This window comes from Phacochoerus africanus, chromosome 4, assembly GCF_016906955.1.
Source record: "Phacochoerus africanus isolate WHEZ1 chromosome 4, ROS_Pafr_v1, whole genome shotgun sequence".
Classification (NCBI taxonomy): domain Eukaryota; kingdom Metazoa; phylum Chordata; class Mammalia; order Artiodactyla; family Suidae; genus Phacochoerus; species Phacochoerus africanus.
Window position 1 is genome coordinate 44527073 of NC_062547.1, and position 26899 is coordinate 44553971.

The 26899-nt window shown below is 41.8% G+C and overlaps 1 protein-coding gene across 5 annotated transcripts in view; it reads left to right on the top strand.

The window, feature by feature from the left end:
• Positions 1-16143, top strand: part of SOX6 (SRY-box transcription factor 6) — a 424407-nt gene extending 408264 nt beyond the window's left edge. For all 5 annotated transcript variants that reach the window (XM_047776211.1, XM_047776209.1, XM_047776210.1 and 2 more), the window contains 2 exons: positions 406-622; positions 9317-16143. In XM_047776211.1, coding sequence (XP_047632167.1) covers positions 406-622; positions 9317-9620 — 521 coding nt within the window. In that variant the 3' untranslated portion in view covers positions 9621-16143. The remainder of the gene's footprint in view (positions 1-405; positions 623-9316) is intronic.
• Positions 16144-26899: the final 10756 nt, after the last annotated feature.

The following is a 26899-nucleotide window of genomic DNA, read 5'->3' on the forward strand; positions in this document are numbered from 1 at the left end:
ATCAAAGGATAGTGACACTAAAGATGCTTGGAGTATGGGAGATGTTCCACCTATACTCAAAAGGATGGTTAGAAAGTTTAGGCTTTTAACCCTCTTGAGAAAGGTAGGCAGGTGGGTGGGGGAAGACTGTGGTGTGGAAGATGATCATGAAGCAGCAGAGACATGGTTTAAAACAATACACTTCTTGTAGCCACAGCTTTAAATTATCGAGAGGAAGGAATATAATAAACGTATCACATCCAAATTATTCTAGTGTCTAAAACACTAGTTGTAAGGCTCAGTCACTGGTTGTAAGAGGAGCTACTCAGATCACAGGCGAGTGAAATGGTGGAGAGGTCTAGCTAAAATTTGCCAGGAGTGTCTTGCCTTGACCACTTGAGTACTTAGGGTAATTTTTATGTCTAGGATCTCGCTGGAAATCCATGTCCAACCAAGAGAAGCAACCTTATTATGAAGAGCAGGCCCGGCTAAGCAAGATCCACTTAGAGAAGTACCCGAACTATAAATACAAACCTCGACCGAAGCGCACCTGCATTGTTGACGGCAAAAAGCTCCGGATTGGGGAGTATAAGCAACTGATGAGGTCTCGGAGACAGGAGATGAGGCAGTTCTTTACTGTGGGGTAAGTGCTCCTGCCTGTAGCCACCTGGGCTTTCCCTTCCCAGGAAGAAACCACAGGTCGGCTACGGGCGGTGTGTTTGAGAAGGAAACTAGGGAAGGGAGGAGGCAGTGACCTACCCAAGGGGCCTGTCACAAGCACACACACCTTGCAGCATGGCTCCTGCTCAGATCAAAACAAACTGATCCCAACTGATCACCCCTTTCATTGTCTCCCAAACTAATGTGAGACGTTCCGTGCCCACACACAAAGTTTCTGGTAGTTTATTTAAGCAGGCGCACAAGGAGAAAAAAAAACTAAACTTAAGAAATCCCCAGAAGCTTTCCAGCTTCTCTGGGTGGTGCTTCTGACTCTAATCACAATAGTCTGCTTTTGTTGTGGGATCGACCACAAGATAATTGGCCTTGACATTGGTTAGAGGACCTCATTTTTGGCACAAGATCCAGAACTCCTGTTGCAGTAAATTATTCTGTGGTAGAAGCAGTAACAATGTGGATTTTCTTGCTTAAATCAGAAACTAGACATGTTTTTGATATCTTCAAGTCTGATTTCATGTCATTTTGTTTAAAAATTAGGTAATAGATTTCTGGTATAAATTTCGACTTGGCTGACTGACTGTCTGCATTCAAAAGCAGCCTCTTGTAACCACAGTAGTCAGAATAAGTGGGGACGCAGATGCCTATAGGTTCCAGCACATCCAGACCTGGAAGCACAGGGGTGCGGCAAACCAGAGGGCCACTCTGGTGGCACCAGCCTGAGGCCGCTGGAATCAGACGAAGAGACATTTGGGAAAGGGCTTGAGACAGAAAGTGGAGGAAATAAGAAGGAAGCTGTGTTCACTGCTAACTGGAAGGGGAATTGAGGAGCTGAGCTATGCCAGGGAGGTAAGAAAGCGTTCCTTAGAAGTAAAGAAAGGGGATACTTAAAAGAAGGAGTAAAGAGCTATTATTTCAGGGACACTCAAAAACATAGCCTTATGGAACAAAAAGTTGGTTTCAGAAGCATGTTTTAAAAACATAAAACTAATTTGGAAAAGTAAATAGAATTCAGGAAAAAAAAATAGGCCAATGAAAGCACTCTGGGTCACAAATGTACAATCAATGGATTGTTGCAGGCAGGAGCATGGGCTTTAGTGTTTGACCACTTGAGTTTCAGATGCAGACTGTGCTGCCTACTTGGGCAAGTATGTAACTTTTCTAAGCTTCTGTTTTCTCATGTGTGAAGTAAAATGAATAATTGTACCTATCTCATATGGTTATTGAGAAGATTCAGTAAGGCGGTGGGTGCTTCTAAAAGTACTTGATATAATGCTTAGAATAATACCAATGAAGGTGAATTCCTTTCATTATTATTACTGTAAATATGGATTTACTATCACAGTAAAACTGTATTTTATATCACACTATATAATGAATTTCCTTTCCAGTATGGCAAAATCTTTTTGAGGTAAAGAAAAGCTTACACCACTTTGTTATTTGAGGATCCCCATATATTAATGTTCCAAAATTGGATATTAAATTCTTCTGTTATAAATGTTTGCATTTTTAAAAGCAATGCTTTTAACACCATAAATACAGTGTAATATAATTGGGCTATTCACATGCTAATTAGAAGATTTATTGAATATACTAAATCACAGTGCACTTTTAGGAGGTATAGTTGTAGGTAACAAAATACAAAATCCGAGACTGTGTAATGTCTTCTTTTAATCCTGTTGGCATATCTCTGAGAATGTATATAATCTCCTTTGAACAGAAAATCAGCAGTTTAAATTTGAGTCTTTTGTAATTCCCACCCTTCTCTGCAGTCATGTCCCCTGTGCTGCATCATGTGTCTCTTTTGCCATATTCTGGCAGCTTGTCAAAGGTACCATTTTAGTTCTCTGATATGATCTTAAAATATGAGATGCAGTAATCCTGATTAATTTAGTCCCCCTTACCCATGTTACCAAATTGATAACAGCTCTGGACCAAAATGCCTCAACACATAGCAATGCATGTAAAATGAAACTCTAGAACAGCACAGTAGAGTTGCCCCCTTATTGAATCCCTACTATATATGAGGTGTTTTAGGTATACAAACTACATAATCCTCTAAGTAAGATAAAGAAATCAAGAGGTCCCATGGCTGCTGAAAGGCAAGAAAGAGCAAGGGATGAAATCAAGTCTCTGCCCCTGTCATGCCAAATGACTGAGGAATTGCCCTTACCACCTTGCTGCAAAAGGTGCCTCATAGTCCTATTCTGCTGTCATGAGTATGGCTGTGCCATTTGAGGAAGAGCGCCTAGAACCTAGAGAAAGTAAGGTCTTTTGTTATGGTATACAGTGGCATAAAATGAGCTTCGCAATGTAGAGACTAAGGATCCCGGTGGTGTAGAAGGTCCTTTATGGAAGGCTCATTTTGGACTGTGGAGTAGGGCTACAGATGTGCAGGCAAGGGCCAGGATGTGTCCTCTTTAATCTTCGATGTTGAGTATTTTTCTCTGCCCAGTTTTGATAGTAGTTGCTACATAAAGCCAGGTATTATTTCCACTTAAGGATTTATATTCTCTTTTAAGTAGTTACATTGGATAGATTATTAACTCCTTGGAATTCATCTTTGAAAACTGATCTTCATTAGATGCGAGGTTATTATAAGAGGGAAAAACCAGAAATTCAAAGATTGCTATTGACTTCTTGGTGAAATGGGGGTGAGATCAATTTTTATAGCTGATTTTGAAAAGACAAGCATAACTTTCAAGGCAATAAAATTACATATATTGTTCAACATTGTCATGCATTTTACTAATGATACAACCGGAAGTTTAGTGAATTAGTTTTTTGTTTTTTGTTTTTTTTTTTTACTTAGGTATTATGACTTGTATTTATCAATAAATGAAATAGAGCAAGGTTGCTCTAACCTTGGATTTAACCCCTTCAATTGATAGGTTAACTATCAGAGTTTTGCAGTAATCATGACAGGATTACTATTTTTGTTTGTTTGTTTTTTTGCCTTTTCTAGGGCTGTTCCCTTGGCATATGGAGGTTCCCAGGCTAGGGGTCCAATCGAAGCTATAGCCTCTGGCCGACACCAAGGCCACAGCAATGCCAGATCCGAGCCGCATCTGCAACCTACACCACAGCTCACGGCAATGCTGGATCCTTAACCACTGAGCAAGGCTAGGGATCAAACCCACAACCTCATGGTTCCTAGTCGGATTCATTAACCACTGAGCCATGATGGGAACTCCATGACAGGATTACTATTAATGTTAAAATGATCCTTGACAGGGTATATGTAGCTACAACATTGTCTTTCCCAAAGAATTGTGGCCAAATGAAATGTAATTCCAGTTTATTTGATGCTTATTCAATAATTTACCTGTGAGCTAATAGAGAATCATACCGATACTATGAAATATTAAAATTGGGGCTACTTTTTGAGTAACAATAATGGTAAATTATTGAATACTTAACATATGCTGAGGGAATAATACAGATTATTGCAAATACAACTTATAAGATAGATATTGTCATTCTCACAATGAGGTTGGAAAATATAATACTCAAAGATGTTAAATAATTTGTCCAAGGCCACACAGCTAGGAAATTGCGCAGCTGAGATTTAAACCAGGCTTATGTGAAACAAATGTTCTTTTCATCACTACACATACTTCTCATTTAGAGCCTACAAATTGTTTATAGGCTGTGTAGTGTAGCGATTAAGAATATCAATTCTGGGAGTTCCCATCATGACTCAGTGGAAACGAATCTGACTAGTATCCATGAGAACGCAGGTTTGATCCCTTGCCTTAGCTCAGTGGGTTAAGGATCCGGCGTTGCCGTGAGCTGTAGTGTAGGTTGCAGATGAGGCTCGGATCCTGCATTGCTGTGGCTGTGGGGTAGGCCGCCAGCTAGAGTTCTGATTCGACTCCTAGCCTAGGAACTTCCATATGCCATGGGTGTGGCCCTAAAAAGACCAATAATAATAATAATAAGTTCTGGACCCAGATTGTTTTGGCTCAAATACTAGATCTGCTTCTTTCTGGTTCTAGGAACTAGTGCATAACAATCCTTATTCCTCTGAACTCTCTCCTTGTCCTCTGGAAACTTATTTATACTCTCTGTACCTCAGTTTCCTCATATGCAGAATGAGGATGAAAATACAGCATTAGACCCTTCTGAAGACTGAATAACTTAATATATCTAAAATGCTTGGAACAATGTCTGGCACATAGTAAGTCCCAAATTAGAGCAAATATTATTATTTTAGAGAAATAATGCTGTTAGGTATGTATTTCATATTATAAAGAATTATGGGAGTTCCCGTATGGGGCTCAGTGGTAACGAACCCAACCAGTATCCATGAGGACATGGGTTCGCTCCGTGGGTTAAAGGATCCAACGTTGCTGTGAGCTGTGGCATAAGCCAGCAACTAAAGCTCCTATTCAACCCCTAGCCTGGGGACTTCCATATGCTGGGGGTACAGCCCTAAAAAAAAAAAAGAAAAAGAAAAGAAAAATAAAAAGAATTATGTTCCAGTGCATTATGGTATACGTGATTTGAACATTTTCCATTTTGAATCAAATCTATGATACTTATACATTTAATTGGTTAGCGTAGACTAGACATACTATTTTTAGTATTACCCTCCCATAGAGAAAGCCAGGTTAGAATCTCTAATAGGCAGTGTAAAAAGATTTGCAATTTATAGGTGTATCTCCTAATGAAACAGACTTCGTTGCCTTCATTTATAGATACTGTAAAGGTCTGAAGGATCAACGAACAGGGGTTTAACCACATAAATAAACAATTTCACCGCAATCGGCAAAGCGAGCCCATACTCCCCAAACGTCCTTGTGATTTGGAAACTGAGCAACATTGCTGGACTCCATTGGGGTCAGCTCAGATGTTTTACTTGGGCTGGGAGGGAGGGTTCTTAGCCATATCTGCTCATTTCAGCTGCACAGGTATACTTTTACATACATCTGCAACTTTTGACTCCATGTGCGCATTCATTATTTGTAAAGCCCAATACAGTGCCAATTCCTATTTGTGAAATCTGCAGTGTTTGAATTCTGACTTTGCAGTTGATCTGTAAAGGAAGGAAACATGCTTTTTAGGAAAGTAATTTCCAAGAGACAAAGCTTTAGCCTGCTGGCTGGATTTTCTATTTTGTTAATTGATTAGTCAGTCAATTGGTGAGGGCCTATTTGAAACCAGCTGCATGCCTAGCACTGTAGTAAATTAATATAGTATATGAGGCATTAATTCTGTGCACAGTGAGCTTTCAGAGAATGCTATAGTTCAAGAAGCTAGACACACACATGAATAGGTTTGCAAATAATAGTCTTTTATACATACACATACACATAGGCACAAACAGAATACATTGCAGAATGCTACACATAATGTGTAATGATGTACTCATTTTGATTATATAGACAATAGTAAGTTAAGCTCAGGGGAAGGGAGATTCCTATGCATTAAGGGCCAACCATAGACCATTCTTGAGGAAGGGGACTTGAGGTTTCGGTTAGGTTCAGGCTGATGGAAAGTACAGGCAAAGATTCCTGTTTTGGTCTTGAAGGAGAGCATGAACACATGGGGGAAATGTGAAAATGTTCAACAAAATAAAAGAGGCTAGCTCAGGAATTTTCCCTGGCAGTAGGGAAAAGTAAGATATGAAGGGTGGAACAATATTTTGGAAACCCTTGAAAGCCAGGGTTCTTCAACTATAATCAGTTCTGCTCACTTAATCTTTTCAGTCTCTTTTTCTGCTGATAATGACAATGTGGTAGGAAGACCAGCATGACATTTAGCTTATGGTTTTGCATCCACAGAATCAGTGGTAACTTACAAGGGGCTTCAGAAGTCATATCCTTTAAGCAGCCAGCCATTGTAGGAGTCAGAAGATCTGAAAGGCCATGAGAGAAACAGGTATATGGGAGAGTAATCAGGAGTTCAGTTCTGCACCTTTAAGGTTGAGATGGTGTTTTGACATCTAAACCAGATAAGAAGGTGTGTGTGTGTGTGTGTGTGTGTGTGTCTGTGTCTGTGTGTGTCTGTGTGTGTGTGTACATGACATCTTTGAGGAATGAAGAGGAATAACCAGGCAGGAAGTAGATGGGGGGTGGGTGTCAGTGGGTAACACAGTCTGCTATCTCTTCACCAGCCAGTAGTAGGCTTTTGAATATTTCATGTGCCTCACTTCAGAAAGTAAGCTGTTACAGATATTTTGTTTGTTGTCTGTGTATTACCAAGTTAATGTCCACATACTGTTAAATATGTGAAGCTCATTTTAAAAGAGTTGGATTCTGTTTCAGATTGAGTATTTTTCTGATAGTGTGAGCTTGCCTGTCTCACCCCAGTTTTGACATCCAGAAGAGAATTGTGAAAAAAAGGAAGGGTTCAACTCCTGGGGATGGGTGTGGCCTTGTGGAACTCTCTAAACCTTATCAGTTACTTCATTTGTGAAATAGGGGCAATAATATTTACCTCTGACTTATAGTTAGGATTAAAGAAAATCATGTGAAAACATCTAAGCATTCCCCTTGGCATGTATTAAGAGCTCAATTCAAATTTATTTAATAAGTATATTGATTTTAAAATGATGTAAAAAATGGCCATCTATTCTTTTGAAAAGCAAATTCCTTCATGAAAATAAAGTGTACCATTTATAGTATGCACATGATATTATAGATTTTATATTATAGATTAGGTCACCAAATTAGGAAATCTCTAAAATGGGTTCATATTGCAGTGAAAGTTTTTATGCTATGCTCATTATGCAATGAAGGCAAAAACATTTTTATTGCAATTATCAAAATTCAGTAAAAAAATATAATGAGGCATTTATTGCCTTGGGTAGGTTAGCGTGAAATTTAAATTTTGTTAATTTGCACAAAACTGTTTTTGGAATTTGGTTTAATGAAAGGGAAGTCAGTATTTTTTTAGCTATTTCCACACATAGACTTAGATTCCTCTGTCATCTTTCAGGCAATCAAAAAAAAAAAAAAATCACCATGAGCACCATAGAAAATGAATCAATATCAGGTGCTTATTATCAACTAGATACTTACAGGCTCTATAGAAATCAGGAAATTTTGTGGGTATAGTGAGCATAGTATATCCGTATACTGAATATCTGTAAAGGAAAGAGTGATTGAATTCAGGTCAGGTAAACCTAAGCTCATATCTACACTGTGCTGATTACTGAATGAAGGGCCTTAAGCAAGACCTCATTGTCTGCATCTGAAACTGGGCATAGTAACACCTCATGGGGTTGCCATGTTAATTGAATGGGATAATATATATGAAAATATTTTATATATTATGTAAGTCAAAGGCTATGGTATCATTATTATGCCTCCCAGTGTTGAAAGATAGCATTATCAGCTATCCTGCAGTGTGGTTGTAGGCCATTTCTGCCATTTCTCCATCTGTCAGGCTGGAAGACATGCAGGTCTTTCTGAGAAATGATGCTCTTCGGGACAGGCCAAAGAATAGCTGGTAACTAAGCTAGTTCTTCATGAATTCAGAGTATTTTCCTATTAGACTGAGGTAGATAGAAAATTTCAGTCTAGAGGGTTAATAGAAATGGTTCATGTGATGGACTGACTTGAAGCCAAGGATTGAAAGATGGAAGGATCTTCCAGGACTTCCCTGACTGCAGCTTTTATAAGTGTACAGACACTGAGGCTCAGAAGGAGAGTTACAATGACATGTTGAAGTGAATTTAATGTCACCATCCATAAAGATTGAGAAACACTTGGTGACTGTTACATCTGTGAGAATATAATTTTAGTCCTAGTCTCTAAGTTAGTTGGTAGGTCTTTCGTTCTTTCAACTAGTTATAATACCTCAAGGGGAAACTGAGAGACAAATAACCATGTCTCCCTGCAGAGGGAGAGACTGACCTTCATACAGGGTCTGATAAGTTTATTTGAGCTAGAGTGACATGATAGAATGATCTGGTGTAACCAAGCCTGGGCGCCCGCCAGGATCTAGGATGAGGCAATGCGTGTTATTCTGTTAAGTGGCAGAGCTCTCGCTGGTTTTCACTCCTGACTCCTCCAACCTCAGCTCCAGCCCAGGGCCACAGGAGTAATGACATCCAAGATGATCCTTCCATAATTGGGAAAATAGAAGCTTCAGGGAGCTTCCCTGCACGTCCAGCCGTGGAAATAAGTAGAGATTGATATCAATACCAAATACATGCTTTGCTAAATCTGACTCTTTGGGATATACTGGATCCTTTCTCATTTCAATATTTCCTTTGTACCGTTCTTACATCCAAGTGAAGATACAAGCCTGCTTAACAGTGTCATTATAGTATGTCTATTTACCAGCCTATTTCTTGAAACATTCTGGGAGATCTTAAAAAATTACCCCACGTGTAACTATGTGGAATTCATTACAGTGTTTGTTCCAAATGTCAAGGGTTGAAGCTTTGCCACATTTGCCATGTTATAAGAACTTTACTTCCATGTCGGAAAACCATTGATAAATTGCTCCACTGTATTGCTTAACCCTGACCACACAGCATCAGGGAGATTTGCAGGGCTCTTCCAGGAAACACCTTTTTCATATTCTGTCATTTGCTCTGAACTTCAAACAAAGCCCCTTTTTAGAATGTGTAGGGGAGTTCAGTGGCACAGATGAATATGTGCATATAGATATTTCCCTCTGCTTTATTTTATTTTTTAAATCTACACAGGCAACAGCCTCAGATTCCAATCACCACAGGAACAGGTGTTGTGTATCCTGGTGCTATTACTATGGCAACTACCACACCATCACCTCAGATGACATCTGACTGCTCTAGCACCTCCGCCAGCCCAGAGCCCAGCCTCCCGGTCATCCAGAGCACTTATGGTATGAAGACAGACAGCGGAAGCCTAGCTGGAAATGAAATGATCAATGGAGAGGATGAAATGGAAATGTATGACGACTATGAAGATGATCCCAAATCAGACTATAGCAGTGAAAATGAAGCCCCAGAAGCTGTCAGTGCCAACTGAGGAGTGTTTGTTTGCTGAATTAAAATACTCTGACATTTCACCTCCCCTCCCCCAACAAAAAAAAGTTCTTAAAGAGCCCGCATGCATTTGTGGCTCCACAATTACATCAGCAGAATGGTCTTAATTGTTTCGTAAAGTGTGAGACAGATTAAGTTTTCCCGGATTTTTCATGAACTTGAGTTTTTTGTCGTTATTGTTATTGTTGTTGTTGTTTTTTAATTTAGGTGAAGACATATTAAATATGAGACACCAGGACTTGAAAACTTATCTCAACCCATAGCTGTCTTACAAGTCTTATATTTTTTGTCTTACTTTTTTTTTTCTTTTGGATGTTGATAAAGGTTTAAGTTACTGTTTTAGATGGGGTTAAACATTCTCACTCAGGTATGCTGTGCCGGCCTACAGGTTGTGAATGTGTTTTTATTCTGAATTATTTTAGAAAACAACTGAGAATTTCATATTGTGAAACAGAACAAGTCCACAGCGTGTGCAGCTGCATGTAGAGCATATTCAAAAGGCCTCGGAATTCCATTTTTTCCATGTGTAGAGTGAAACTTTGAATGTGCCAAACTTTTTCATCACTTTGAATCTTACTATTTTGAAAGTCTTAAAGGAGACACTGCAAAGTCTTAGACAATCTTTGGCATCTTAAAACAACATAGCAAACCACACTTTTTTTTTTTTCCAGAAAATGGTAAAGTACTCAGGAATCTGGAGACAAGATAGTGTAAGGAATGAACAAGGTTGCCACAGTGCATGTACCCAATTGTGTTTGCCTCTTGACGTGCCATCAGTGTGCGACGTGGTAGGATGTCCACACGCCAGAGCGATCACCACACCAGATACCGACATGGTGGTCTTCTCTGCCTGAGACCACCTCTCACTACATCCATTATCCCTTTGCCTTTAACCCTGACATTCAGTCTTAACACATTTTCTCTTAAATAATTTATTCATTCCAGAATGTCAAGGGTCCACTTACTATTTATTTAAAAAAAAATTGTTGGTGGCATTAATTTAATAATTCTTTTTTTTTTTCACCCTCCTTCCCCAAAGAACTTTTCAGCCCTTTTCACCTCCTTCTCCTGCTAGATACAAAAGATGTACATAGCAATCGTATGTCCCCAGAGCATCTGGAAGCATTTCTGAAACAAGATACTACTAAATACCTGTATTGTTATTTTCGAACATCAGTGTATATATGGCTGCAGAGCTGTGTATTTGGATGCAGGTGCAGAGTCTTACACTTCAGCAGGTATGCCCCTGAGGTTCACCGTGAGCTTGAATCTTTTGCCAGAATTCCCCCCTGATTCACTTAAGCGACAAGTGGTAGGATCCTGCATCAGTGGCGTTTCCCTTGAAGTGCCCTTCCGCAGCAAGGGTCAACAGTGGTGACTGCCAGGCAGGAGAGTCCCACAGCTAGTGCCTAAAGCCCAGAGCTGTGGGCCATGTAGGAGTCCACAGGGATGCTGTCATGGGCTGGCACCTTTACCCTGAACTGCCGTGTCTAATCCGGCACATCTAGGGATGTCTTTGCAAAATCCCCAGGGTGCAAAGAGCCACATGATAGCCTCCAAGTAAAGATAGAGGCAAGTAGTCTTGATACATCCAGAGAATGAAAGAAAACCATAGGGAAGGAGAAGGAGGGGAAATACATTCCCTATATGGGATGTTCCTACTGTTAACTCTGGGGAACAGATCACTCCTGGAGCAGCAGACGAGTTCCTCTGGCTCACACCCTCCATCTGTGGCTGCATGGGTGTCGTGCCTATGTGTGAACAAGATTAACTTCCCTTGTCACACAAGCATTTCTCTGGAGATGAGCTGTTGGGCAGGGAGGCAGTGAGGCTTCGTTCCCCATCTCCTAACCACAGGGGGCTCGGCCCTGCCATTTTGACTTTTCCCAAAATCAGGACTGATTGCCTATGGGGGGAGGGGAGGCAGCAGGGGTAGGGGGGGCTCACCCAGAGTAATTCAATGAGAGAATGTCAGCGAATGGGACAGTTCACCTCATGGGACAACCAGAATCTGATCACCAGGACATAGGAACGGCCCCATCAGATTTCTTGAGCCATTTTGTCACTTGGAAGAAAATAGTGTACCTTCATATTTATTTGCGTGCTCAAGGCCATACCTAATAGCAATAAATAGGTCTAGCCAAGACATTGTTGTCTCTGTCATTAGCTGGGAGTGCTCTCTATAAGCTGATTAAGGTACTGATAGGAATGTTTGGTTCTTAATATTGGTTGGGGATTGGAGCTTTGTTTTTGTACATTTATTCAAATGAGGAGGAGGTCATTTTTCTTAAAAAAAATGAGTATTTATTATTGTCTTACTGATTTCTTTTGATTATATACCTCTCCTCCTCAGTTCATGCTCGTGTTTGTTTTTTTTTTTTCCCCCCCCGCTTTCTCTTTGACTCTTGCCTTTGCCCTTTCCCACTCCTCTTTTATTTTGTTGCATAGGTAGAGTGCTGTATGGCTAGTGTTGTATTGTATGTAATTAATTTTGCACAAAGGCAAACATTTAGAATAGTAGGTTAATTTTGTTTGTTTTTATGACCATGCCAAAATAATATTCTGGGCTGGTGGAGAACAAAGGACTGTTCTTTAGGACTGAAACTTGATTTTGCTTGTAATAAAAAAAAAAGAAACAAACAAACAAACAAAAAAAGAAAACAAAAAAACCCCAACAAAAAACACACACACTCACATATGTTGTTTCGTAAGTGTTATAAGCACTGGATATAAATGGTATTTTTTATCACTTCTGACTAATGTGAAGCTGTTGTATGAAAACTACATGAACAAAAGTCATCTGTTTCGACTCGTGTGGGCTTGCCTCACAGTTGCCGGATTTGAGTCATTTTTATGTCTTGTTATTTCATTTATTTATGCAAAATACATGTGTGTATGAACACTTTGTTTTAGCTCCAGCTCTGCCCCAGTACTGGGGTTCAGTTACTTCTAGCCATGTTCTTAAAAACGAAAGGCTGTTCAGGAATGATCTGATTGTAAACGTCTCTTTCATTGGGTCAAACAGTGATGCTGTATTTGAATCTAAATTCTGCACATAAGCAGTTTATTCTATTTATTAGCCAAGTTTGGCTCTAAATATCCATGGAAATTAAGAATGACAATCATAGGGATCACTTCATTTTATTTTCAGTGGGGCTTAAACAAAGTTTTTATGACTTTACCATCTCATTTTAGATTTTTTTCTAATTGTGTAAATGTAACATAGAAATAGAATTTATTTTTGGTTCATGAATACTTAGTGAAATATAAGTTATGTATTCCCTTTTTGTTCTCTATCCATATATGTTGGTCCAGACTAGAAGTTGACAAGTCACTGTACCTCATGGGTAGTGAATTATCAGCCACAGTGAGAGAGCAGAGTCCCACCTGCAGCTGAAGCAGTAAAACCCTTCACTCGGGTTCTCATAGAGTGTAGAACCCACTGTCCACAGACTCAGACTTTCACTTTTTTTTTTTTTCTTATGGAAAGTTGATGAATTGAACATGGTGAATTTCCAGTACAGCCGGGAGAGCGTCAGTTTGCTTTGTGAATCCACATCAGTCTTGTAAGGTAGTGCTGTGACCATTTAATAGCAAGAAGCATGAATGCTATTATAAAGGTGAAAATCTGCCTCTGAGATTGGCCATTGATAAAAGTCCCATCGTGCTAGTTGGGTTAAAGAATGTTAAGTGACTTCTTTTTCGGTGCTCCCGATTTCACACTATCTTCAAATACAGGTAAAAATGAGCTCCATTTTGCTAAAGAATTTGCAGGATTCTAAGTGAAGAGTTTTCCTTTTCACTTAGAAGAGGGGCACTGGCAGATAAACCTGCCCTAAAACAATAGACCATATGGAATAGGAAGGAAGGAAAGGAAGAAGGAAAGGAAGAAAAAGAAAGACAGAAAGAAAAAGAAAGAGAGAAAGAAAGAAAGAAAAGAAAGGAAAGAAAGAAAGGAGATAGAAAGGGAGAGGGAAAAAGTCAGTCTGTGTACAGGAGCAGCCAGCAGGCAGTTTCTCTAGTTCTTTGGCAGATGCGATGCAGTATCTTTTCCAGGAAGGTACGAAAGTTTGGTTGTTTTCACGTGTATTCAGCTCACCCTTTTAGGAGCACATCAGTTTGCTTCGTTTGGTATTTGATACTCCCCAGCCTTGTCCTCAGGCCTGATTTGATTTGCCAGGGTCCTGACACCAACTCTCAGGCCAAGTTCTAAATTCAGGTGTGGGCTCACAGTGCTATTGAGCTTGTCAAATTCTGGCCTCCCCTGAACATGAGCCCCACTGGAGCCTGGGGTGTTTGAAAAGGGTGTGATCACTCTAGGGCTGAAATTAAAGGCTTCTTTCTTTTCCTGATGAAGCCAGGCTGCTTCTCCGGAGCACACCCTCCCGAGCAGGGAGCACAAGCACTAGCTGAAAGCAGGGATTGTTTCGAGGAAGCCCATCGACCCCCGTAGGAAGGCAGCCTGGTCACTTGAACACCACAGCTGAGGCTGCTTCTCTCAATTTACTCATTTTGCAAAGCAGTGACCTCTGCCTACTCATTAGGGAAAAGAAAAAGCATCACTTAGTAGTTTTAAACCATATGAGAAGTCCTGTACCAAGTGCCAACGATTGCAAAGAATGCAGCTAGAGGAATGTATTGAAATTATTACTGGGTCTTCCTTTTTAATAAGAAAATGACAAAAATGGTTGCTGTAGCCTTGCCTGATTTTGTACGTTTGTCTAAGGACTGAGTTGGCACTTAAGCTCACTTCTCAAAGTATAATAATATTGTATGACCTCATTTGTCCTTTCACAAAAGCACTTGCATCATTTCCTTAAGTCATCTGCCCCCTGACATGTTTTCTTCCTTAATAAACAACTTCTCTCTGTTATTCCTGCCGATTTATGTTCTGTTTCTGATGCCATATGCTATTGAGTGTCACACTCTGCTAGTATGACTGAAAATATTGATATGCAAACACATTTCCTTTTCCTCCCCTCCCTGTCTTTTTCTTTGGGGACAGATTTCTTTCCAGAAGCTCGGAATGCTGGTACCTTTGGGACAGGGCTAGAGGTGGGTGGGGGAGGGGGCAGAAAGGTAATGCTTAGCGCAGATGCTCTTCTAATCAGCATCCGTGGCCATATGAAAGCTTGAAGGCAACTCAGAGACATATCTTGCTCAGTAGTTTCTTATTCCTGAAGAACCACAAACCTAAAGTGAGGCCTCAGTGCTGGTGCTCTTGGAGTATGGGGAATGTGCAAATATTTAACTGTTTTGTCTGCTGCACATTGCAGATCTGCTCATGTGCATTCTCCGTTTGTCTTCCTTTGTCCTATGTGTTTTTGCTTTTCGGAAAGTGCAGTCTTTATTGTACCCTTCTCCGGCTTGTAGTGCATTAGAATGCCTAGCATTTATGTTCATTCATTATTGTATTTGCCATGTAAAATTTTTTATTACCTTAGACAAGCTTACAAGCTGTTACTACATAACTTATCTTACTGTAACTCTTTTATTTCCCGACATTGTAATTTGTTTGTGATGTATATTGTGAGATTGTATTCTATGTTAATTTAATCAGCACAATTCACTGACATGCTGGACTGACATGCTGGCTGCTGTTTCGAAGTGTAAAGTTTGTGTAGGGCTGTTGGGACAACTGCAACTCTGTTGTCAAGGTACTGTGCTGGTTCCTCTAGCAACACCACGGGTGTGGCCCTTGGGACGCTGAGGGCATTTACGACACCCTTGAGCAAATTTTAACTGCAGATTTTCTTTGTAGAAATTCTATGTATAACGCAGGTACCTACTTGGCCCATGGCTGGTAACTATTTGGGCAATTAGAAAAAAAAAAAAAAACATACGAACTAGTGTCTATTGCTGCTTTGAATATGTTTGAAAGTCTGAAAATGTAAATAGTTTATCAAAAAAAAAAATCTTGTACAGTCCAGTGTAAAGTTTTTAAATGACCTTAAGGGTTGCCATCACATCTTTCTCACACTCTCCTCTTGACAATGGAAAAAAAAAGTTTGCTAAGGATTAAAGAAATACAAAAAAAAAAAAAACTCTTCAAATTTAAAGGAATGAATCATTGTTCTTAGCTTTGTTGCATACACAAACTTCTTGGATTTTGTTGTGCAGTATTGACGTGAGATAAAACTCAACCTTGAATCATCTTTCAGTGGTACTTTTCAAAGTCTTCCCCTCCTTGCCTCATAATTAAGGGAAAAGACAAAATTGAAAGACACACTGTCTTTATCCTGGTGTATGTTGGCACCTTAGCTACTTTTTTTTTTTTTTTCCTTTTTGCACAAGGTGCTTTCCTGATATGTTAAACATGCCATCTTTGGGTGACAACGTATATGCCATGATGGGGCCTAGGCCCCTCAGGGGAGTGTCTATAAGAACTGCCTATTTATGCTCATTTACCTCAAGACTGTCCTCTCTACCCTTAATCTAGTCGTCATCACTCCATCTTTTGTACTGCTGTTGACACTTACAAATTAAAGATAAATTTTGTTTTATGACCTCCGTGTATGGCCTTGTCTGTGCCCTGCCAACCATCCCTCCCCTGGAGCCCGGTCAGCTAGTCAGCTGTAGGTTTGTGCCCCACCTCTCCCTCCCTCCATGCCCCTGCCACATACACACACACTGCTTGCTGCTGAGCCTGCAGAGCCTTCCTGCTCCCGCCGTTGCTTCTGCCTTGCTGGGAGGTAAGTCTCAGGAAGCCTTCAAACCCCTTAGCCTGGAAGACTTGCCTGCTTTTTTCACTGCGGAGCATACACTGCTGCAGCAGGAAATGCTTGTGGATTTAGATGGTAGGAACAGGATCCAAGGTGGATTTGTGTCCAGAGAAGATGAGAAAAATGTCACTTCCTATTTGCCTGACTTCTTCATGAGAGTGAAACCGTGTATAAAAAGCTCCCAGCATTCCTGGGTATGAACGAATCTCCAGGGCCAACCTCTCATCTGACACCAACTCCTACACACCTAGCAGCCAAGAGTGGAAAATGCTGCACTTCTGGAACTGCTGCCTCCACTGTGGTTGGGAACCATGGGCTGATTTCTCAGCTGCTTCTGCCTCAGAGAAGGAGAGCTACCACTCTTGTTGGCCTGGAAGTGAATGATAGCAGCCTCTAAGAGTCTGGGGGCTGGAGGTGGGGTAGCAGACCCAAGTGAGGTGGGCCCTTAAAGGAGACCGGCCGAACCAGCCAAGCCAGTGCTGTGGATCCAGAGGTTGGTGACCAACACTGCAGAGGGAACCAAGGGCTCAGGGGAGAGAGAGGGGAAGCCTTGCACCCTCTTCTTTGATATTTCCTATGGAAAATGCCTCATGAGTGCAAAGCCAAGGATTTGTGAGTTTTTTGTATCACAGTCAGTTTGTAAGTTCGATGTAAGCTATGGTAAGTCCTGAAAACCTAGCTTTCCAGGACCCTCCTCCTGCCCCATGGGGGTTAAGCATGGGGCATTGCTCTGCCACTTGCCGGCTCTGTGACCTGAGTATCTCCTCTGAGTTTTCTTCTCTGTCAGACGGGTCAAAAGTCCCTACCACTCAAGGTCTTGGGGGTAATTAAATGAACTGGCATGTGTAAAACACCTAGCAGTAGGCTCTGCACACAGAGCCCTGGGGCGTGCCACCTCTGATGAGAGAATGTCTCAGGGAGAGAACATCCTTGCCCCCAGCTGAGCCTTAGTGCAGAACCTGGTCCCGGCTGTGATCACCCTTCTTGCCTCTGGGCTGGCCTCCAGGCCATGGGTGTGTCATTTCTAGTGCGACCTCACCACTGCCTTTGGTCTTCTTTCTTTCTTTTTTTTTTTTTTTTGTCTTTTTGCCTTTTCTAGGGCTGCTCCCATGGCATATGGAGGTTCCCAGGGTAGGGGTCCAACTGGAGCTGTAGCCGCTGGCCTACGCCAGAGCCACAGCAATGCAGGATCCGAGACGCGTCTGTGAGCTACACCACTGCTCAAGGCAACGCCGGCTCCTTAACCCACTGAGCAAGGCCAGGGATGGAACCCGCAACCTCATGGTTCCTAGTCGGATACATTAACCACTGCGCCAAAACAGGAACACCTGGTTTTCTTTCTAAAACACAGATCTGATCCGTCTTTTATCCTCTGCTAAAATCTTCTGGGTTTCCACAGCTGCCTAGAGAAAACCCATTCTTCCTACCCTGACACTCAAGTGTCCACAGACCTGCCAGCCTCATGTTCCACTGTGCCCGTGTGTACATGCCCTGAGCCACCGTGCTTCTCCCACATGATCCCGGGGCTCTCACTTCTCCTTTTGCTTGGAGTAAATCTGTTCCCTTTGCTGTTTGGGAAATTTCCTCTCTCCTTTCACGCCCCACCCAGAATAGCACCACCTTATCAGGCCTTTCCCAGCTCCCCGGACAGGTCCAGGCTCTCCCTCAGGGCTCCCAAGATCTTTGGAAAGACCTCTGTGATCACGTTTAGCACGTTGTAATAATCTGTTTCTGTGTCTGTCTTTCCAGCTAGATAACACGTTACCGAAACCCAGGACCGTACCTTGGTCCTCCCAGCTCCCAGCACAGAGCTTGGCATAGAGTAAGTGCTCAACACTTGTTTGTCGACTGAATGTATGAATGGTGGCAACTTGGCTTCTGGGTGTGGTACCCATACCTGTGGGTATCAGGGTCTGAGATGCTGGGGATGAGGGAGCCTGCAGGGGTACCTTCGTATTAGTTACATCATTTGGAGAACGTTTTTTTGGAACCATCACTATTCATTTGGGGCGGGGAAAACAATTGAAAGTCAGTGTGATGGTTTTCCTGATCAGGCCTGAGGGCATTGAGTCCCCATGCCCTGGGGAGGACTCACCCTGCTGGATGCCCAAGTTTCTGAGCCTAGAGTCATGGCTCTGTCCTTCTTTCTGAGCATCCTGGCTGGAGCATGGAAAAGACAGACCAGAAATAGGAAGTTTTATGGGTATTCCCTACTCTTTCCTTGACATTCCAGGGCCCAAGATGACCCTTCCCTCTGCCCAGGGAGGAGGGGCAGTGGCTGGCCCACCCCCTGGACATCCACCCCAGAAGGGGAGGGACACTTGGCTGCTCACCACCTTTTCACTCAGTACCCTCTCCTTCTTTGACAAAAGTAACCCTGGTCCGGGTAATAATGACTCTTTCCCTTAATAGTGCTCTGGAGCCTTGTTTACTCAAAATGCAGGCCACAGATCGTCAGCCTCAGCATTGGCCAAGACATAGTAAAGCACTATGCTGAGTAGCGGGCTCTGAAATACAGGTGACTCCAGTAACCATTAGCTGCCTCTTCTTAGTCAATGACACACTGTGGGATGGAGAGCTTGAGGATTATGGTCCTCATTTGAATTGTGAAGGCCCAGAGACAGGAGATGACCCATCCAAAGTCACACAGAGCTTATATGGCAGTGCCAGAAGGCACACTTATACATTCCAATTCTAAAAATAGTTGACCATATTGCATATGGCCCCACAATAGTGGAGACGGCAGCCCTGGATCTAGACCCCCATGATCACCCGGCATCCTGGGCTGTATCACTCTGGGAGCACTGAGGCCTCTTGGGACATGGCCTTTGACAGCTTTGGCATCCCCTGCTCTGGCTGGGCCTGGCGCTTGGCCCTGATTGAGAGCCCAAGAGAGACCCCAGGCCGATGGGGTGACTCTCTTAGGAGCTAGTTCTATGGCCCCTCTGTCAATGGTCCACCTACCCAATTTTTGCATTCTGGCACTAAGCTGAGTGGCCATTGAGTAGATCAACGAGGAGATGTATAGATTCTGAGACCCCCCATCCCTAATGCTGGGAGTGGAAGACAGACTGAGGCATCCACAAAAGGGAGTGACCAGGGAAGGGCTCTGATTACATGTCACCCTGGCACTAGGGCTCCGTCAGCCCCACGTGGATTGTTTATCCAGAAGGCTTTATAAACGCACCCCCCACCCCCGCCACCCCTGCCCCAGGCATGCAACCCTGATCCCACCCCCTCTCCTGTCAGTGAGGTGTCTCTCCCACATGCTCTGATGGTTTATCTAGTCTCTGCTCCATCTGCCATTTCCACCCTGTTGCCTCCTCACTGCTCCCAGAAGGATCTTCTCCTCAAAGATCTAGTCTTGGTGTGACATACACAACACAAAGCCTAAACCATGTGCCTTCATGCCGACCTTCCCGAGGCATGCTAGGAGCCCTGATCTCCCTTTCCAGCCCACACACCTTCACGCTCCTGGCACTAGCGTGCTGCATGCTGTTACCTGCACGTGCCACACCCTGACATGTCTCTCTTTCACTTCTCTTGCCACCAATACTTCAGGGTCCAGCTGAAATATCACCTCCTGTGGGAGATCTTCCATCAAAAATTCTTTTACTTAGAAGATGTGAATTGCACTGAAATGATCTGATTGCATTTGTCACATATGTCATATTTTGTGTCACAGGAATCTGACTGCTTCCTGGCTCACATTTACTTTTTGCAATCCAGTAGTCCGGGCACACACTAGGTGTTCAGTACATGTGTGTATGATTAAAACAACCCTCCCCCCCCAAAAAATATCTAAGGAATGAACTCTTGATCCTTGAATTCAAAGTCTTCCACACTCTGCCACTGGGTTTGTCTTTGTTTGTTTGTTTGTTTCCCAGTCAATCTCCCAACTCCTGCCTTCTAGCTCTCTAGACACATCAGACTGTTAATTGCAATGTGTTCTCCTCTTTGGACTTTTGGTCAGTTCACACCCCTGTCTAAATTGCCCTTCCCGGAGTTCCTGTTGTGGCTCTGTGGTTAATGAATCCGACTAATGAACCATGAGGTTGCGGGTTCGGTCCCTGCCCTTGCTCAGTGAGTTAACGATCCGGCATTGCTGTGAGCTGTGGTGTAGGTCACAGATGCGGCTCAGATCCCAAGTTGCTGTGGCTCTGGCGTAGGCCAGTGGCTACAGCTCCGATTCGACCCCTACCCTGGGAACCTCCATATGCCAAGGGAGCGGGCCTACAAAAGGCAAAAATAAATAAATAAATAAATTAATTAATTAATTGCTCTTCCCCCCATCTGTCAATCACCATCTTTCCTTTAAGAGCAATTCCAAGTGTGTCTCCTTCAACAGCCTCTACAAAATCCTGAGTCTACGTTGTATTGCAGAAACGTTACTGAATGTTCCATTTGACCCTTAACAATAGCGCTGAATCCTAGGTATCAGTTTCCCAGTTTCACAGAAGAAGAAACTGAAACTGGGAGAAATCCAGTTGTTTGGTCAGAGTCTCCCAGTTAGTCACGGTGTTCTTCTGCTTGGATGGGCTGCCTCTCAGATTTCTCCAGCTCAGAGTAACTCTCTCTCTCCTTCTAGTTGAGAGTTTTTCGACCTTTGTTTTAACTTCATTATCACCAGTTATGGAGACTTTTTAGGCATTTCTCTCCCCCGATGCCCCCCAAATAGTCCTCTACCCCATGAAATTCAAAGGCCACAAATACATGACCTGCTTATATTCTTTATGTGTATCTATGCTTTATTCACTAAAAATATAAAGTTTTTCACCCCTTAAGGAGCCGCCAATTTTTGCCCCCTTAGGGGCACAATATTGCCCCTGTTGAAAATGCTTGCTCTGTATCAAGTTCACTTTGAGGTTTGGCTCTTCCTTACCATGGAGTGTGTAATGGTTTCCTACTATTGTGAGTTCTGCATTCTGGTTACTATGGCTTCATAGAAGTTTTCCCTAAAACTTAGTGACATAAAACCACCATTTATTATCCTCAGAAATTCTGTGAGTTCACAAATTTGCATGGGGCACCATGGAAGGCTTTTCTCTGCTCCACAATGTCTTGGACCTCAGCTTGGAAACTCACAGTCTGAGGCTGGAAGAAAATGAAGGCTCATCCTCTCTCATGTGTGGCAGTTGATGCCAGCTGTTGGTTGGAGCTGTTGGCCAGAACACCCACATGTGGCCACTCCATCTGACGTGGGCTGCCTCACCATATGGTGCCTGGGTGTCAAGGGTGAGCAGCCCAGGACAGACAGCGTGAGGGCCAGGTTGGGTCCTCCTTTCTGGCCCAGCCCCAGAAGTCATGCAGCACCACCCCCACTGCATTCTATCCACTGATACAGTCACCAAGTCGTGTCCAGTTCAAGGGGAGAGGAAATCGACTCCACTTCTCAATGGGAAAGTGATAAACCTCTGAAGAGTACATGTGGCTGGATATATGCTGTAGCCAGTTTTGGAAAATACAATATGCTATACTCTGATCTATGTTTATCTGTTACCCTGGTGCCCCACTTCCAACCACCACCTCATCTTCATAGAGCCTTGCACACAGTGCAATGTTGGTATATGTGTTTGAAATTTATTTGGGTGCTCTAACTTGAGAAGATAAAACCCCAAGCCTTGGCTCATTCCTGCCATTACCAATGTGTGGATACCATGGTCCAGAAATCCCTGGAGAGGTCAGCTGTGGGCAGGAAGCGCAGCCATGCACCAGGGTACTCTAGAACTGCTAGTAAGTGACTAGTGAACTGAACAAGCAAGATCCTGGCTAAAGTTGGGGTTTTTTTATTATTTGTTTTTTTATTTTATTCTCAGAAGCAGACAAATTCCAGTATTTCTAGAAATATCCAAACCAGTCAAATTCCAGTAGCAAGGTAGATAGATGGAGACACCCAAAGTATTTGCAATAGAATTTGACTCCTACTCATTTCTGTAAAAGCCTGTCAAAGAAACAACTGTTGTCACCCATCAGCAGAATACTAGTCTATCCCCTTTTGGTAACATTCTACCTCTATTGACATTTCTGTCAACACCACTGTCATCAGTACAACAAAAGATGTTTTACAATGGTAATAAGCAGTAACAGGAACCATAAAGTATACAAAAACAATTTAGCGTTCTTCAGGCTCGGGAAATAATAGTTGGATGTTCTAGCAGTCCCTAATATGACATATATCATCAATTGAACTCAAAAAATTAGATTGGGAAAAATAACATCAGTCTTAAAACAATCTACTAAATTTCTGTTTTGGGATTAATATTAATAAGCTAATGATATTATTATACATACCCAAACCAGATGTGCAAGGATATCTAGCCCATTCTTTTATTTGACTCTTATTTATAATTCTGTCTTGCAATATTGTGACGTGTTAATTACAATAAAAACTCCATTAGTATTTCCATTATGAGTGTCATTATATGAAAAGAATAAATGAGGCTGGATCCTTATCATGAAATGCAAAGTATAGAGTTTATTTTGGAAATGAAGGAAGCACTGATATTATTAATGAAGAACACAGGCAGGTAGGAATGTTAAGAGAAAACAAAACAATAATTATATGACCACAAAGAGTAACCAGGATCCTGATCCCTGAACAAACCAATTGTTTGTTCTTTCCTGAAATGACATTATATTGCCCTGACTCACCCTTGAGTTAGAATAGATTTAATGGCGAAAGTACTCGTATATTCTAGGAGTTCTCATCATGGCACAGCAGAAATGAATCCGACTAGGAACCATGCGGTTGCGAGTTCGATCCTTGGCCTTGCTCCATGGGTTAAGGATCTGGCGTTGCTGTGAGCTGTGGTGTAGGTTGCAGATGCTGCTTGGATCTGGTTTTGATGTAGCTGTGGCATAGGCCGGCAGCTGTAGTTCTGATTCAACCACTAGCCTGGGAACCTTCATATGCTGCAGGTATGGCCCTAAAAAGCAAACAAACAAACAAACAAACAAACAACAAAAAAAAACAAAACAAAAACAAACAAAAAAACCCAACTCATATATTCTATTTGTGGATAAAAACCTTTATGAAGTCATCTAAATGCATGTCTACACATTAAGAAATTAACTCCCTTAGAAAAGGCACTTGTTTATTAATACTGAAAATAAGAACACCTGCTAAATGGGTTTGACCCACTAGAGAAATGGGAAGTAAATTCCCAAGCAGCCTTAGGTCTGGGTCTGGGGCACCTTTACTTGTCCACCTGCAGAGATAACTAGATCCTTTGCAGATTCCAGGAAGGCAGGTAGTGATGTGCTGGCTGATGTCAGCCAAACACACTTGCCCTGGACAGAGCCATGGAAAAGACAAGTGGTCTGGACCTTAAACTGTGTCAGATAAGACATACCAGGGGATAAATACTGCAACTATAAATACAGCTCAAGGAACTGGATCGTTTTTCAGGCTGTTGAATTTTAAATGCCTGCCAAGCAGGGTGTAATATCTGGGACTCTCTATTTTTGCAACTCTGCTGCAAGAAATGGCTAAAGTCCAATTAATTTAACCAAGAAAATCTGGGAAGTGAGGTCCAGAAGAGTTAAATCGTCCAATCCAAGTTTAGAATTGTAATTAGTTTTACAAATTTTAGGATGCTGTTTGGAGGAAATTCGATTTAAACCTAAGTTTTAGTTAAGCCCACAATGATAGACTAAAGAAATATTGGACACACTAAAGACAGCTGAATATTGATTAATTTCGCTATTGCAGTTGTAAGAGTCAGACCACTTAGATATATGAATTGCATCAAGTTTTCTGACTGGCCATGGGGGGGGAGGATAATTCAGAAAGTTGAAGACAGCAGGGAAATCCCCTCTTCTAAATAAAATCAAATGAAACAAAACCCTACAAAGCTTTAGTGCAATCAAATGCTGCGTTATTAAGATTTTGTTGATTATAAGCGACAGAAACCAAATTTACATGGCTTCTGCAGCCAAAAGGGATTTAGTGGCCTACATAACTGAAAAAGTGCAAGGATAGCATAGCTTCAGGCATGGCTAGATACAGGTGTTTAAACAGGGCCATCCAGACTTGATGTCTCTATCTCTCCTATCTGCTCTGGTTGGCTTTGCTCCCAGGCAGTCTCTTTCCATGAGCTATACCTCTGCAGCCCCAGACATATTCTCTCAGCTTTAAGTTCTGCAGAAAGAGGACTTATATAGCTGTTTCCCGGTTTTTCAGTTTTAAGAATTAACAAGGGATTTCCTACTCTGGGTCTGTACTTTGTAGGGCCCAGAGTAGTTTTCAGTCAGAGCTCACACCTGAGACGTGGAAAATTATGATTATTTTCTCATTTCTGCATGAGTTATTTTTCCCGTTGTTTGGAATTTTACCGAGTCTCTTTAGTTTATGAAATCGATGGTGTACTAATCACAAATCTGAGACTTCCATCTGAGTAAGTATCCTTTCGGTGTGTTCAATCACATTAGTCCTTTGTCATCTCTATCATCCTGAAGAACTTTTTCAATTCCAACCTAGATCAGTTGCTTAATAGGCCTATGGCACAACTTTGGTCCTGGGCTCTTCCTTCCCCCATGATATATGTGTTAGAGACCTTCTCTTTCTCTGTCATTGTTTACTGCTTTACTTTTATAGAGCACATCCGGCAGGTGCTGCTTGAGAAGGGCTGTCTGGAGAGATACATTGTTTTTCAGACTTTGTCTAAAATATCTTTATTCGGCACTTATACTTTGTTAATTTGGTTGAATAAAGTTCTGCCTTGGAAATAGCTTCGCAGTAAAGTTTTAAAGGTATTGCTTCCCTGTTTTCTAGCTCTCAGCATAGCTGTTGAAAAATCTGATGCCATTCTGAGTTTTGTTCCAACATCTCTCTCTCTTTCTCATCACTTATAGGATCTCCTTGTCCTCAGCATTTTGAAATTTTATGGTGCTCTGCCTTGGTGCTGGTACACATTGATTCGTTGTACTCAACGGGACCTCTCAGACTGGAATCCATATCCTTCAGCTCTGAAAAGTTAGCTTGACCTATTTCTTTGATGATCTCCTTACAGTTCTCTCTGCCTTTCGCAGGAAGTCATAAATTCAGATGTTGAACCTCTTGATGTGGTCTTTCAATTTTGTTTTTCTTCTCTATTTTTTAATTTCTTTCTACGTTTACTCTGTGTCTTAGAAAAACGTCTTCAATTTTATCTTTCACATGTCAATTGAGTTTCTCATTTTTGAATCATAGATTTAATTTCCAAGTGCTTTTTTTTTTTTTTTCCTTTTTTTCTTTTTAGGGCCACCACCACCTGCAGTATATGGAAATTCCCAGGCTAGGGGTCAAATCAGAGCTGCAACTCCTGGCCTACACCACAGCCACAGCAACACCAGATCCTTAAGTGCTGAGCAAGGCCAGGGATCAAACCCACATCCTCATGGATACTAGTTGGGTTCTTAACCTGCTGAGCCACTGTGGGAACTCCTCCAAATGCTTTTCTATGTTGCCTGGAAGTTTCCCTTTTTATGGCACCCTTGTTTTGCATTATGAAGTCTGTAACTTCTCTTATCCCTCTGAAAATATTAATTTCTTCTCTTTACAATCACTGTTTTCTCTTAATTGCTTCATTCATTCTTTCAACTAATATTTCAACTATTATTCAGAAAGTTGAAGACAGCAGGGAAATCCCCTCTTCTAAATAAAATCAAACGAAACAAAACCCTACAAAGCTTTAGTGCAATCAAATGCTGCGTTATTAAGATTTTGTTGATTATAAGTGACAGAAACCAAATTTACATGGCTTCTGCAGCCAAAAGGGATTTAGTGGCTTACATAACTGAAAAAGTGCAAGGATAGCATAGCTTCAGGCATGTCTGGATACAAGCGTTTAAACAGGGCCGTCCAGACTTGATGTCTCTATCTCTCCTATCTGCTCTGGTTGACTTTGCTCCCAGGTAGTTTCTTTCCATGGCAACTAGGGACGTGGCAACTAGGGACTTGGAATAATTCAGAAAACAAAACGAAGATCTAGGTCCTTGTGCAGCTTATGTTTTGGTTGCTTATTTTATTGTTTTTCTTTAGTATTGGAGACATTGTGAACCTCAGCTCTCTATTCATGTTTAAGGTATAAGAAAACCTAGGGGGACATAATATGTCTGAAGGCAGGCTTGTCATTTCTTATTTTCACTGTAAATGACATGGCCTGGTTGTTTCCCTGGAGAACCGATGTCAGCATCTTTGCATTTTCTACAAGATTCATCTAGAAAAGACCTTCCAGTCTCTTGCCTTGTAGGTCTAAGTCTGGCTTCCGGCTCCCGGGGATAGAACTGGGAAATATTCAGGTGTTACTTTTCCATTTAATCCCTCATTTTTGGTGGCTGATATTTAGGAGATTCATCCTGGTAGAAACTAAGTCTCCAGTCTTTGCTAAAGGCAGGAAGGGCTGTCAAGGTGTCTGAGCAGAGTGGGGAGATGAGCCACGTTTTAGACTTTTAATCAATTTTTCCTTCTATTTCAGCCTCACCTTTACTTTCACTTCCAGGGACATCTGTAGTGATTTCTGAGCCTTGAGATTCTAAAGTTCAGAGGGTTCTGCCATGC